The sequence below is a fragment of the Arabidopsis thaliana genome, chromosome 3, assembly GCF_000001735.4.
Source record: "Arabidopsis thaliana chromosome 3, partial sequence".
NCBI classification, from domain to species: Eukaryota; Viridiplantae; Streptophyta; class Magnoliopsida; order Brassicales; family Brassicaceae; genus Arabidopsis; species Arabidopsis thaliana.
In genome coordinates this window covers 5,119,344-5,133,098 of record NC_003074.8, presented here as the reverse complement: position 1 = coordinate 5,133,098, position 13,755 = coordinate 5,119,344, and the positions used below count along the sequence as shown (strand labels likewise).

Sequence of the window (13,755 nt, the reverse complement as noted above, 5' to 3'; positions counted from 1 at the left end):
GTCAGTCGACATTTTTATCCACTAAAAAACACAGTCTTTTAGTTTTAGTATTATATATAACTCTAGTGATACAATTAAAACCATGAAATGTGAAAGTGTTTTTTCTTAAGAAGAAAAAGGCTTTTATTTAGTTGTCGTCAAACTTGGGATTCGGTTTAGGACCAAGATTCATATTACTACGGGTGTGACACGCACGCAAATTAAGGGGGCACGACAAAGAGAATATATAGGAAGAAGAGATTTAGGAGTCACGTGTGCACGTGCCGTGTGTAAGACTCGAGTGGCTTTGTCATCAACCATGACCCAGCGTCTGGTTTTGACCTCGTGGCGCGTATAAACTACGCATAGAAACACAGAGACAAACCAGGAAGAAGAAACAAAATCGTCTGATGAATACACCAAAGGGTGGCGAGTGAGAAGTGTGAGTGACGTAAACTTAAAAAAATAGGACAGGAGTAACAGAGAGTTGGTCTGGATTGCATCAGTCTGAAACCCTGACGAGTCTTAGCTCCGCATTGACCGGCTCTGTTCTTTACTTACAATTTTTCTTTTGCGGGACCCACCGTTTATTAGGAAAAAGAAAAACAATTTGTGGGTAAAGAAAGTCGAATATGAGATCATGTTAATTGCTGCAAAGGCCGAAACAATGGTTGGTTTCTAGTTCTACTTCCTAGTATATGGGCCGTTAAATGAGCTTCAAAGCTTATTGGGCTTTTAGTGCTTTTAACAGTTGGGTTGGGTTGTTCTTCGTAACAAATGGTTTCCATAATGAAACTTGGAAGGAAAAACAACATGAAAAATAAATTCGACTTCATCTCCCAAACAGTTTCTGTCGATCTCTTTGGTGCTCGAGAGAGTGCTTTCTGGCAAAATGACATAGCAAACGAAAGGAAAGAGCAACAGAGAGATCTGTAGTATCCCATTTCGTCTTCTCTGTCGAATTACCAGGTAATTTGGATCGATCCCTTGAACTTTAGAGAATTTGATTATGATTATTTTCGTTTAAGTCTGATTTTGATCGAACGGGAGAAAAACATCAGTGAAGATGTTTCTCTTCAGTGTCCTAGAGTGACGAATATTCTCGGCTACTTGCAAATTTTTATTGGTCAGCTGTCACTTGCTCCAATCCACCTAACTTTTTTGCTGATTTTGTTTGCTTTGAGTATAAGGGATTTAGTTTAAGTTTGGTGCTTTCTTCTGGGTACTTATTTATGAGGGGAGAGTTTAGATGTAATGAAAAGGGGAGGGAGTGGTAAAAAGTATTATAGTTTGTTCTGACTCTGTTGTTATCTTCGTAATATAGTGGTTGGAGCGGGAGAGAAGGTGGTTTTTCCTTGTATGTGGAGATGGACGATGTTGCGGGTTTACAAGAGGCAGCTGGAGCCAGATTTAGCCAGATTGAGTTGATTGGAAGAGGCTCTTTTGGTGATGTCTATAAAGCGTAAGTATTTATCACACTCTTGACTTTTTTTTATTTTCTGTTCGTCCATTATACTCGTATATAATATATCTGATTAGAATTATGCTATTCTGAACATTTGTATAAGAGGTCTATCTTACCTGTATTCTGAACAACTACTGCTGCTGCTTATCAGGTTTGATAAGGACCTCAATAAAGAAGTTGCCATTAAAGTAATCGACCTGGAAGAATCGTGAGTATATTTTTTATTTTAGTATTTTCTCATCATATATGCAATTCTCCTCTTAAGATTTTGAGTTGTATAACGTTTATCGTCTTATAAGTTGAGTAACTACAATTATGATTCTATGAATGTTACTTGTTCACGGTTCTCAAAGGCTAAGGGACAGTAACCTTTCCTTGGCTTTCCACTATACGAATAGGATTTTTGGTTGAGAATACCATCAGGCTCAGTAATTTTCTAACTAACCTTTTTACTTGATATCTGGCAGAGAAGATGAGATCGAAGATATTCAGAAGGTATTTCTTATTGACGTTTATTTCTGTGCTTTATATTTTTGTGTGGCGATTGTCATGCTCAGTTTTTGTTGTTGACCCCAGGAAATTTCAGTATTGTCACAATGTCGTTGCCCATATATCACCGAATACTATGGTTCTTACCTTCATCAGACCAAGTTGTGGATCATCATGGAATATATGGCCGGTGGCTCTGTTGCTGATCTTGTATGTTAACTCACTACTTTGTAGCTCAGAACTCTTGGAATTTGGAAGTATAACTTTGTGTGTGATCATGCACGCATGGTGGAGATCTTGTCCTGCACTTATATTCTCTTTGATGCAACTTATAATCCTTAAACTGATATATCTTTTGCAGCTTCAATCTAATAATCCGTTGGATGAAACATCAATCGCTTGTATCACACGCGATTTGCTTCATGCTGTTGAATATCTGCATAATGAGGGAAAGATCCACAGAGACATTAAAGGTTTGTGTGCATTGATAGAAGTATTGTTTTTTATTTGTTGAAATGTGTTTTAACTGCTTGGTACAGAAAATCACTTTCTTCCTCTTTTGCAGCTGCGAATATTTTGTTGAGCGAGAATGGCGATGTTAAGGTTTATTTTTTTAACTTTAACTTTTATTGTGACAGTTAAATCATCAATATTTTCTATATCGAGTATTAGTTGGACAAGCTTCATCCTCAACATCATTTTCACTCTGTATCAGGTGGCGGACTTTGGTGTGTCTGCTCAGCTAACGCGGACAATATCAAGAAGGAAGGTGCTTACTCTATTATGCCAATGATCACTGTTGATTCTAATTCTTGTTATTGGTTCATTTTCTTCTGTGAATATATCTTTTACATCCCCGTAATATATGCTTAGGGCTGGTAATGAAATTTCTGGCCTCTTTGTTTAGATTTTGCTTCTTGCATTGTGAGGTCTATTGATTTTTTAATTGGTTAAATTTTCTAGGGACTAGGATACTCCTGAATAGTCCAACGCACTAGTACTTATTTTTTTTTTCCAATTATTATTCAACCTATCTGCAGCTTCAGTTCCAGTTTCTTATCTACAGCCTTATATAGTAGAATCATGTCTATGTTTCAGCTATGGGATAATTTATATGCTATGTTGAAAAGATAATCTTATCAATTTGAACAACATCTCATCTTTACTTCTCTGCTGATGGTTTGCAATTTTCACTCATTCATCTGGGTTGCGTGCGCTGATATGTTAAAGAATGACAGACTTTTGTAGGAACCCCATTTTGGATGGCACCAGAAGTTATTCAGAACTCAGAAGGGTATAATGAGAAGGTATCTCGCCTATATACTGAGCTTCACTTCTCCTAGCTTGACATGTGTGTTTGTAGAGGCTATACTTGTTTCCTTAGCATATCTAATATTTTTTGCCTTCTTTTTCTGTTGCTGGGATTGTTGTCATTTAGGCAGATATTTGGTCGCTCGGAATAACAGTTATTGAGATGGCAAAAGGAGAACCTCCCCTAGCTGACCTTCATCCCATGAGAGTGCTTTTTATCATTCCTCGAGAAACTCCACCACAGGTTTCACATATTTTCATTTTAAACATGATAAAAGTTATACTGGTCACTGTGCTTTGCCTCAGCAGAATTTTACCTTTTCTGGGCAGTTAGATGAGCATTTTTCCCGTCAAGTAAAGGAGTTTGTTTCATTATGCCTGAAGAAGGCCCCTGCCGAGGTACTTGCAATGCAATCCTTGTAATCTTTGCTTTCTTTATTGGCAGCAGTGGCATTTCAAGATCTCTTATTCAAGTCTTATACTTTCAGAGACCAAGTGCCAAAGAACTTATTAAACACAGATTTATTAAGAATGCTAGGAAAAGTCCGAAACTTCTTGAGAGGATAAGGTTTGATACTTTTTCTCTTCAACAGCTTTGGCATGTGATTTCAATTATGACTTTCCTAATTCAGTTGTATGTCAAAAGTAACATTTAGATGGTTTCCCGTATGTTTGTTTTGATCTTTTATATGCCAAAAGAAAATCCAGAATAAGCACGATTGTTATTCTGTCCTTTTTTCCTCTTTAAAGAGAGCGGCCAAAGTACCAAGTAAAAGAAGATGAAGAGACTCCTAGGAATGGGGCCAAAGCTCCAGTTGAATCATCTGGTACTGTTAGGATAGCTAGAGATGAAAGAAGCCAAGGCGCGCCTGGATATAGGTTGGATGAATGTTCTGCGCTTTGGTTTTCTTCTGTTGCTTGTTTGATAAAATCTTTATTAACTCGTAGCTACAGTTTTCAGGGGAATACCGTCAAAAATGCTGGATGGGACTTTACCGTTGGGGGGTCACAGAGTATTGGAACAGTTCGTGCTTTAAAACCTCCTCAAGCAAGGGAGAGGCGCCAAGAAGTTTCTCCTAATCGGATTTCGCAAAGAACAACAAGACCTAGTGGTAATCAATGGTCATCTGCGACTGGGAGTACAATTTCTGAAGCTTCTGAAGGAGGTTTTGTCAGAAGACACCCTTTTCAGAATGACCATGAAGATGGCTTCCACGAAGAGGTAAGATCCTTTGCCTCTTGTGTGCGAGATGCAGTCTGTCTTATTTGACACAAAATTTCTTGCTGTTACTATTACCCTGAAATAATCTTCTAAAGCATGTCACGATATGTATGTTTCATGTTACTTGGGTAATCATTTACAGTTAGGGAACTTGGTTAAGTTTCACGTGTAGGATTACTATATTGTAACTCCTTATATCTGTGTATTCTTAAGAATGAGAACAAGATAAAAATATGTTTACCTTGTCCTTCCGAATCCAGGACGATTCATCGCTCAGTGGATCGGGAACTGTTGTCATAAGAACCCCAAGAAGTTCTCAATCATCTTCAGTATTCCGTGAACCAAGCTCTGGGGTATGAAATTTCTGGCACCTTCTTAACATCTTATACAGAAATTAATTAGGCCTGGTGTATTATAAATGACTCCATTTCTACTTTGTAGTCTAGCGGCAGGTATGCAGCTTTTGATGATGCTTCAGCAAGTGGAACTGTTGTTGTCCGTGGACAGTACGATGACTCTGGATCACCTCGAACCCCGAAATCTAGACTAGGGATTCAAGAGAGAACTTCGAGTGCATCAGAAGATAGCAACGCAAATCTCGCGGAGGTTTATATATCCCCTTTAATCATTTTATTATCTTTAAGGGTTATCTCGTTGAATTGCCTTCATTCTTCAATATATCTTTATATTGCTTTAGATATCTTCTGTTCATCTGGATTTATCATCGGATTCTTACACTTGAATTTAATTCATCTTTCAGGCAAAGGCAGCACTCGACGCAGGTTTCAGAAGGGGTAAGGCTAGAGAAAGACTTGGAATGGGAAATAACAATAATGATGGGAAGGTTAACAGAAGAAGGGAGCAAATGGCAGATGATTCTGACTATTCAAGGTGAATCTAGATTCTAGCTTCTCATAGTCAGAGAATGTAGCATGGTTGTTTCTAACACGAAGCTACAATTTATGCAGAAATTCCGGCGATAAGTCTAGTAAACAAAAAGTAGTTCCAAGGTCAGAACAAGTGAGTGATGAAGAAGATGACTCCATATGGGAATCATTGCCTGCATCATTGTCAGTGTTGCTCATACCGTCCCTAAAAGAAGTAATCCAGCTATATAACTACATTCTCATCTTTTTTACTTGCATATATGAAAAAAATGAGTTGGAATGATTTGAATGTCTTAATCATGTGTAGGCTCTTGGTGACGATTCTAAAGAATCTACTGTGCGTACAGTGTCGAGATCCCTTGTGATGATGGAACGTGAAAAGCCTGGTTCTTGTGAAGCTTTTGTTGCCAAGCTGATTGAACTTTTGGGAAGGTACATGGAGCTTTAAAGAACACATGTTTTATCATCTTATTGTTGATTACAAACTTATTCTGACACAAAACATAAATTCGATGACAGTTCAAAAGAAGCTTCGGTGAAAGAATTGCACGATATGGCGGTCTGTGTTTTTGCCAAGACCACACCCGACAATGCAGAGAACAAAATGAAACAAGCTAACAAGGAGTTTAGTTCCAACACAAATGTTAGCCCACTCGGCAGATTCTTACTCTCAAGGTTTGTTCGAATGATGAAAATATTGATACATGAAACAATTTTTCCTGAGTTTGAAATCTGAATTTTTGAGAGCTTCAGTGTCTTCTTAATGAAGATTTGATTTTAAAATTTCAAAATGGGTTTATTTATGTCTCTCTGCAGATGGCTAGGCCAATCATCACGTGATCTTTAATCCCCCACCCTGAGACAACCTACAGAGATGGAATCATTGGTTTGTGCTTCTTTATTTTCTTTGATGCATTGATTTTTGGTAATTTATGTTCATAGTCTGCTTTCAAAATGTATTTATAAATTCCTTTTTAATTATTTTTTTCGCATTCCTTTCCCCAAGTTTTTAAGAGGAATTTCTATTCATAGTTGTGTATAATCAAGGGTGTGGCTTTTTTCAATTTTTTTGTATTGTTACAATTTACAAATGTAAAATCTCCAAGACCTTATATTTGATAAACAATAATATAGATATTTGACTTTTTAATTTTTATGACTAGTTCTCTTGTTTAGTGGTTTAGTTATCATCCTTTCTAAACAAAAACCATATCTAGATAAGTTTGTTCAATATAGGCTAATTGCCCAGAGGCCAACATATACTCTGGGTCTCTTTAGTGTAATTTTGATCAGGCCTTCATGTAAGCCCATTAATTTAGACAAAATTACCTAACAATTGATATAAATTTCAGTTCGAAGAATTGATAGCGGAAGAAAAATAACACTAAAATGACAGAATAATAAAACCGTTAAAACAATTATGAAATTGAAAGATACGCGATAATAATGTTACTACTTTTGATTCCCCTAGTTTTTACTATTTTGTGATTGGGTATCAAAAAGCTAACGTGATTTGTATAATCAATCGATTATTACTAAAATGCCTCAAGAGTCAAGACACAATCGGAATTTTTTTTCTTTGAATTTACAAACAAACTTTTTTTATGTCGGCAATCAAAGAGTAAATGAGGCTGTTACCTTTTACTCGTATAAAGAAACAAAATCGAGTGTGGAATGCAAGGAGCGTGAAGGACGGCGATAACAAGTTCAAAAGGCTAATTACATGATTTTTAGTTATACCAAAAAAAGGACAAAAGGAGTTGACGGCGTCAAAAAGACACGTGAAACCCAATCAGGTCTCCTCGAAGTTTCATGGAAAAAGACGACAGTTCAACTGACCTGACACATCACCCAACTCTCATATGCCGCAGCTAACGGCGCTTTAACGGTAATGGCTACCGTCCATAATGCCCTTTCCCATTAAATAATACAACTAGGTTTATCAAATACATTAACTTTTCTTTAACGAGTGAATAACAAATCAGGGTGAGAAATGCGTTTAATCAAAATATAACTACATAGTGACTTTCAAAATATTCAGACGATTATTTGGAGAGTTTTTTTTGTCCATAAACGAAAAAAAAGAGACACGAATGTGTATGTGATCTAATAAATACGTAGAATGGAAATAAGTGGTCCTTGTTTTGGTTACAGGGTTCTATAGTAAGCAGAACTCTAAACACGTGGCTCACGCGCCGCGCCACAAAGCACTTGGACCCAATAGGGACCCGTTTCACGCGCGCACACACGTGGGAATGATATCAGCGTCACACAGCCGACGCAACCATTTCTCTATAGTGACTGTCTGTCACGTTACGACATTTCACGACGCCACCTGTCCCCATTTTTGGTAACATGTGTCCAGGTGACGCTATCTGCGTGGCTTCTTCACATTGGTTCAAACTTTATTACCAAAAATACTCCTTCTATTATTCTCATTCTTCTTCATGCGAACCCCTTACCTTTTTCAGGAATTCAATTTTTGTTAGTGCAAAATTTTATGAAGCTCTCGTAGTCTTAGAAACTTAGGATTGATAAATGTTACTAATCATTATTTATAGTTAAAAGAAAATTCGATTGAAAACTGATCTAATACAAAAACCATCTTATTGAATTTGTTTATGCGTGTTGTACTCGAGTAATAAATTTACTCAAGGAGAAAAATATCTTCTCCAATTAATGAAATGCCGGTGAATGATGTTACTTTTGAAACTAATATTGAAGCGGTGCGTAATGGATCTGTAGTTAATTTCCTGTGAGCTTTTAATGCAGTGTGCCATAAAAATGGATGATTGGGATACTTTTGTTGAGATTAATAAATGATAGGGTTCTCTATGTAAAAGACCAAAAGAAATGAGATAAATAAGCAATATAGATACATTATGTAGCCGACTTCGAATCGGGTGAGAAGAAAAAGGAGGGAAAAAATCTGGTTGGTTGGGATTGAGATTCTGGATGACCTTAGTATGAAGCGTGTGGGTTCCACCAAGAAAAAGCGGCCGCCGCAGCTAATCTTGTTTCACACGTGTCTCTCAGTATTTTATTTTTGGTTAAGATTTAAAATGAATTATTATTCCCACTCGAATATTATAATGCTAATATATTTTTAATTAAGATGTGATCCTGATATCCATATCTGCAACTAACCTGTATTTTATTAATTCTACACATGACCCATCATCCATGTGTATAATTAGTATGCCTATTTCTCTGCATATTCTTCTTCTTTTTATTTTTTTTAATGTAAAAATTAATCTTATTGTCTAAAGTTTCTGGTATTGAAAAATTGTGGGAGGTGGGGTTTCTTTGGGACAAGATGATGAGATGAGGGGCCAAAATGAAATTACCTCAATTTACGGAGTCCTTCACGTAAACAAATAAGGCTAGTAAATATATAATAAATCAATGAAATGAAAAGAAAGACAGTGAGAATCAAACTTTATCGGACGGTGGAGATGCACGTGAAGACAACCCAATATCCCGACATAAACCTCGTCAACACGGAATTTACATCCCATGCCACTTTCACACGCGCCATATGCTCAACCACACACATCTTCTGTAAAAATTCCGGTTTTCACTTAAGAAATATGTTAACAGAGTCAATCGAACCGGATTTTTAAGGCATATTAGGTCAATTATAATTGGTGGACTTCTACTTGGATAACTACCAATAGGAAAAGTAAATATTAATTTTTTTATTTTAAGTGATTTTATCTTCATGAACTGTTACGGGCATACAATGTTTTCCTCTGCAAAATTGTCTCTCTTTTAAAAACAGGAGTTTAACTTATCAAATTAACTTCTAAAATATACCTCAACTATTCTGTCTGAGTGAAATTATTTGAATACGATAAAAGATGCGTAAAAACATTCTTTATTTCTAGATATATATATATATTTGTAAACATAATTTACTCGCTATAAATACTCTCTTTGAGAGGACAAAGACTTTGAAATAATACTACTAAAAAGTCTTATTCTCATAAATATATTATTAAAAAAAATGGGAATGTGGGCGCCACCGTCTCTGATTCGGTCTCTTCTGAAAAGGATGATGATGACTCGCGCTGCTTGGCCGTCGGTGCCGCTTCACTCTTTTTTTTTTTTTGCGTAGTTAATAAACATGAAAGTGTATGATCCAGACACGTGGATAAGAATAGAATCTAGCCGTTGGATCTACACGAGAATCACGAAAGGATAGTTATTGACTCTTTCTGATTGCGGAGTTGGAGACAAGAATCCAATCAAAAACCTCTCTTCTCTGCCTCTCATTATGAAGCCGCTTTCTATTTCACACCCTCTTATACGTCGTCGTTTTCTTTCAAACTTTTAACATCATTGTTTTGTACCTATATTTACATTTTCAACACATCACGCCATCATTCAATAAAAAATTTCGCAAGTTAAATTTACTTTCCGCACAAATTTAAAACAACGAAATAAAATTCAAAAAGACCAGCCATCTAGAAATAATTGGCCAAAAGAATATCTATAAATAACACTATTGTTAGCTTAACGGGTCAAATGATGTTGGTTTAGTCCAATTCAACTCCGAATCAATTCAATGTCATAGTTTAAAGAAAATTAATTTTGCACTATAAGCTATATATTCTAAAAGCTTTCAGATAAAAAAAACCAATATCTAGACTAGTCATAGTTGTTTCTTTAGAGACTTTGTGTACTCTTTTTCCATTTTTTGCCGACAAAAATTTGTTTACGAAACTAGAGATCTTTCTTAAAAAAAATTGAACAAAATCTTATCTTTGTTTTGTGGCAGTTTCTTTTCCAAATTTAAGAATCTATCAAATTAAAAATCTAGGTTCTCTCTGTCAGACCTAAAGAGTGTTAACTCTCAGCTTCAAGACTCTTCCAAGTTAGCTAGAAAGAAAAGAAATGAGTATGTCCGTACTCTGTGAGTGGACCCTACTACTAAGTGACGTAAGCGCAAAGAATTTTCTAACTTACGCCGCAGAGAGCAAAACGAGGGCCCACACACGCCGGCTGCGTGTCTGCTGGAAACTTGGACCATTGTTAAAAGCCGACGATACTCAACTACCATTTTATTAATCTCACTTTGAATTTTAGTTTTTCTTATACTTCAACTTACAATTATTTTGTTTTGTCAAATAAGTAATTTTAGTCCCTTCAATTTTTTTAATTTGGTGGTAACGATAGAAAAGGAAAGCCAATAGAAGGAGCCGCCACAACCCACAAGTAGTAATAATCAAAATTTCGGAAATTGGATTGGACAAGATAATTCTGAAGATTACCAAATTATTGATTGAAAATTTGGAAGAACAAAAAAAAAAAAAGTAGTAAAAAAAATAGAGAAACAACATGGGGTGAAACCAAGTCGCAAAAAATTAAAAGCACACAACAAAAGTTCAGATCTCCGGTTATGTAATAATATGTACATAACGATCCATGTCAGCTAAAATTATATTTTTCTCTCTCAGATTTAATCTGTTTTTTCTTTCTAAAAACTGGTAATAAATTTAGACTGAGAGAGAGAGAGAGGAAAAACTATGAGAAAACGAATTTTCACAGCTCAAAAAGAAGAAGAAACGCATGCGCTTCGAATTGAAACGACACCGTTAAAAGCTCAGGCCTGTTCCGATGGAGGAGGCAAATTAAGATCTAGATCTAACAGCTGAGATCTCTTCTCCATCCCACCTTCGAAATCAACGACCGATGACGAATCAGAGTCGCTTTGGGCACCACAAGCCATCTTCGTCGCAACATGCACCACCGGCGATCTAAACGCCGATGTCACAGGAGGAGGCTGACCACGACCTACGTTACCGATCCCCATCAGGTCCAAAAAGTAGACAGGACGCGACATCGGGATCTGATAACACGAGCCGCCGCCTCCTCCGCCGAGACTAAGCTCGAGCTGCGGGGGAACATTCCCAGCCGTCGCTGAAGGCACAACTAACGTCGGAGGAGAAGCACAGTCGAGCGTGCTGCTCTGGCTAGGGCTACGCGCGAAACCGGTAGGGACCTTCTGGTCACTCAGCTCGAGAAAAGTTGGGAAATTGGTCTTAGCCTTAGCACCACGAAAATCACGCGCCGCCGTATCGTAAGCACGCGCCGCCTCTTCAGCCGTATCGAAAGTGCCAAGCCAGACGCGGGTTTTCTTGCCCGGATCTCGGATCTCGGCGGCATAACGGCCCCAAGGACGCTTCCTAACGCCTCTGTAACGAATCTCCTTGGCATTATTGTGGGTCTGGTTAGTAGTAGCCGGGTCGGGTTTCAAGCCCATCTTGGCCATTCTCGGATAGATAGATTAGAGAGAGAGTGGTGGTGTGATAGATAATTGAAGGGAGAAGAGGAAAGGAGAGAGTTGTTTATATATAGGATGGGAGAGAGAGTAAAAGCGACGCTCCTTTTGGGGCGCTTTGTTGTGAACAGTCAAAGCCTGAAATGGTTTTAGCGGCTTCTCTTACAAAACACCAGCGGTTTTCATGGTTTTCTTTTTTACCTCCACTTATCTTTTGCCACGTGTTTTTCTTTCCTCTTTCAAAGAATTTTGTTTTTCTTATCAACCCTTCATTTCTTTTTTAACCTCACCAAGCGTTTTCAATTTTTGTTGATCATCTTATTAATGAATTTATTGATGTATTTAAAAAGTTGAATACATTGTCAAAAATATAGATACAAATTAAATACATTAATTTGATTGACTTTAATTTTAAAATAAAACTTTTTATCACTGGATCTTTAATTTAATTATTAATATTTGGCAATGAGAAAATTAATTGGACTATGTAATCTTTGCATTAAAGTTCTTAATGAAATAAGGATAAATTTTGAAATATAGATCTTACTATGATACATATTTAATCAATCCGTATTTTGAATGATTTATTTTGTGGTGGAAAATATTGGATGCAAAGTCTTTTTTTTTTTTTTTTGTGTAAACTATTTTATCTAAAAAGTGAAATTCATTTGTTATCTGTATGTACAATGTACTAACAAACTTTTGATACAATTTGTAACAAAAAAACTAAAGAAATCCGTACAGTATTTGACGCATTTAATGGAGATGCATGTTGTTTGCTGTTTTGTCTACACAGCGTATTCCCTTGAATGCTGGTGATAAGATTTTGATTTTCATAACCGAGGGAATTAAGAATGTAATCCCACATCTTAATTTAATATATATAGTTAATCTAACTACGAATTGTCATGTGCCATTTACCCTCATGATTTAGGATATAACTACACAAGCTTGCTCTAGTGAGTACACTTGTAATGAACTCAGTTTGTTTTCTCATAACCTGTTGGATCAACCTTAATGCTTGCATAATTGAGAAAAAAACTTGAACAAATATGTGAGTAACTAATTTTTCAGATCATATCAATTTTGTTTTCGTATCTCAAAACTTTTGGTTTAAAAAATACCCAATTTTTTGTAAGACCAATAAACAACTAAAGATACTGTTATGTGTGTAAAAATTTGAAAATACAGGTAAATAAAGTCATACTATATGGCAGTGTGAGTTAAAGACAAGAGTAACTTCAAAAACTAGGAAATAAGTTAAGCAGCGGCGCCTGAAAAGAAGAGAGAAGAAGAAACCAAAGAACAGTATTGGATGACGCAAAAATGTAAAATACGTGGCAACACCTTGAGGACGCGCGGCTTGGGAACCGCGTTTCCATGTACGAGCGTGAATCTCACCGCCAAACACGTGCCGACGGCGATCGCGTGAAAGAAAGAGCGTTATGCGTGACTTCGTAGACTCAGCTCCAAATTCAACTTGGAGTTTGACTGCTTTTTCTTTCGCGGAATAAAACTAAAATAAAAACAAAAGGCTATTTAGCCGCCCCTCCGCCAAAGAAAAACAAAGATGGCCCACAACGCACTCGCTATTTAAATAAAATAGAAAGAGTTTTAAAGATGTATAGTGCCACGTGGTCAACGCGACGCGTGGAGAATGGATGAAGAGAGAGAGAGAATGGTGGCCGCGTCGGCTAACCGAGAGAGATTCTAACGGCGGTGGGCCCGCCGTTTGTTTTGTTCTTTGTTTCCTAAAAGACGGACGGTAATTACATTCTGACGGCAGAACAAGACGTGTGATTAATAGATTAGTTTTAATAAATTTTATGTAATTTGGTTGTTAATTGGCTCTTTTTTAATTGGTCTTTGTTTATTCTTTTACGACAGCTACATATGTCTTCACGCCATGGATAATGGATTGGGTTTCTTGGGCCACAGAATCAGCTGGATATCAGAAAATAAAAAGATTCATTTATTTAAATATATTATCTTTACGTTTCATTAAGAAGATACTACTGTTTAATTTTCTTAAACATGATTATAGACTTAAGCTAGCTTCACTTTTATGCTGTCTCTATATTCAAAACCTCTGTTTGTTTGTAAGCAAAACTTTCGGTAC

At 36.6% G+C, this 13,755-nt stretch overlaps 2 protein-coding genes, 3 long non-coding RNA genes and 2 other non-coding genes across 7 annotated transcripts; 3 read left to right on the top strand and 4 right to left on the bottom strand.

Annotated features, from left to right (window-relative positions):
- Positions 1–129: 129 nt before the first annotated feature.
- AT3G03065 lies at positions 130–328 on the top strand. Its single transcript, NR_140966.1, has one exon. It is a non-coding gene; the product is annotated as an other RNA (non-coding RNA).
- AT3G03055 lies at positions 130–652 on the bottom strand. Its single transcript, NR_140965.1, has one exon. It is a non-coding gene; the product is annotated as an other RNA (long non-coding RNA).
- A 116-nt stretch (positions 653–768) lies between these two features.
- On the top strand, positions 769–6,509 carry AT3G15220 (Protein kinase superfamily protein). The gene is made up of 21 exons (NM_112385.4): positions 769–948; positions 1,304–1,441; positions 1,596–1,652; positions 1,912–1,939; positions 2,021–2,143; positions 2,295–2,406; positions 2,499–2,536; positions 2,649–2,702; positions 3,172–3,240; positions 3,372–3,488; positions 3,575–3,643; positions 3,733–3,812; positions 3,995–4,123; positions 4,199–4,466; positions 4,727–4,819; positions 4,908–5,072; positions 5,227–5,357; positions 5,435–5,567; positions 5,661–5,785; positions 5,873–6,028; positions 6,170–6,509. The coding sequence occupies exons 2-21, from the start codon at positions 1,347–1,349 to the stop codon at positions 6,198–6,200; spliced, it is 2,073 nt and encodes a 690-aa protein (NP_188140.1). The 5' UTR covers positions 769–948; positions 1,304–1,346; the 3' UTR covers positions 6,201–6,509.
- A 191-nt stretch (positions 6,510–6,700) lies between these two features.
- AT3G03035 lies at positions 6,701–7,690 on the bottom strand. Its single transcript, NR_140963.1, has one exon. It is a non-coding gene; the product is annotated as an other RNA (long non-coding RNA).
- AT3G03045 lies at positions 6,999–7,269 on the top strand. Its single transcript, NR_140964.1, has one exon. It is a non-coding gene; the product is annotated as an other RNA (long non-coding RNA).
- Positions 7,691–9,257: 1,567 nt separating the features above from the next.
- Positions 9,258–9,818, bottom strand: AT3G00330. Its single transcript, NR_143801.1, has one exon. It is a non-coding gene; the product is annotated as an uncharacterized misc_RNA (transcript).
- Positions 9,819–10,536: 718 nt separating this feature from the next.
- On the bottom strand, positions 10,537–11,796 carry ERF4 (ethylene responsive element binding factor 4). Its single transcript, NM_112384.2, has one exon — positions 10,537–11,677. The coding sequence runs from the start codon at positions 11,625–11,627 to the stop codon at positions 10,959–10,961; it is 669 nt and encodes a 222-aa protein (NP_188139.1). The 5' UTR covers positions 11,628–11,677; the 3' UTR covers positions 10,537–10,958.
- Positions 11,797–13,755: the final 1,959 nt, after the last annotated feature.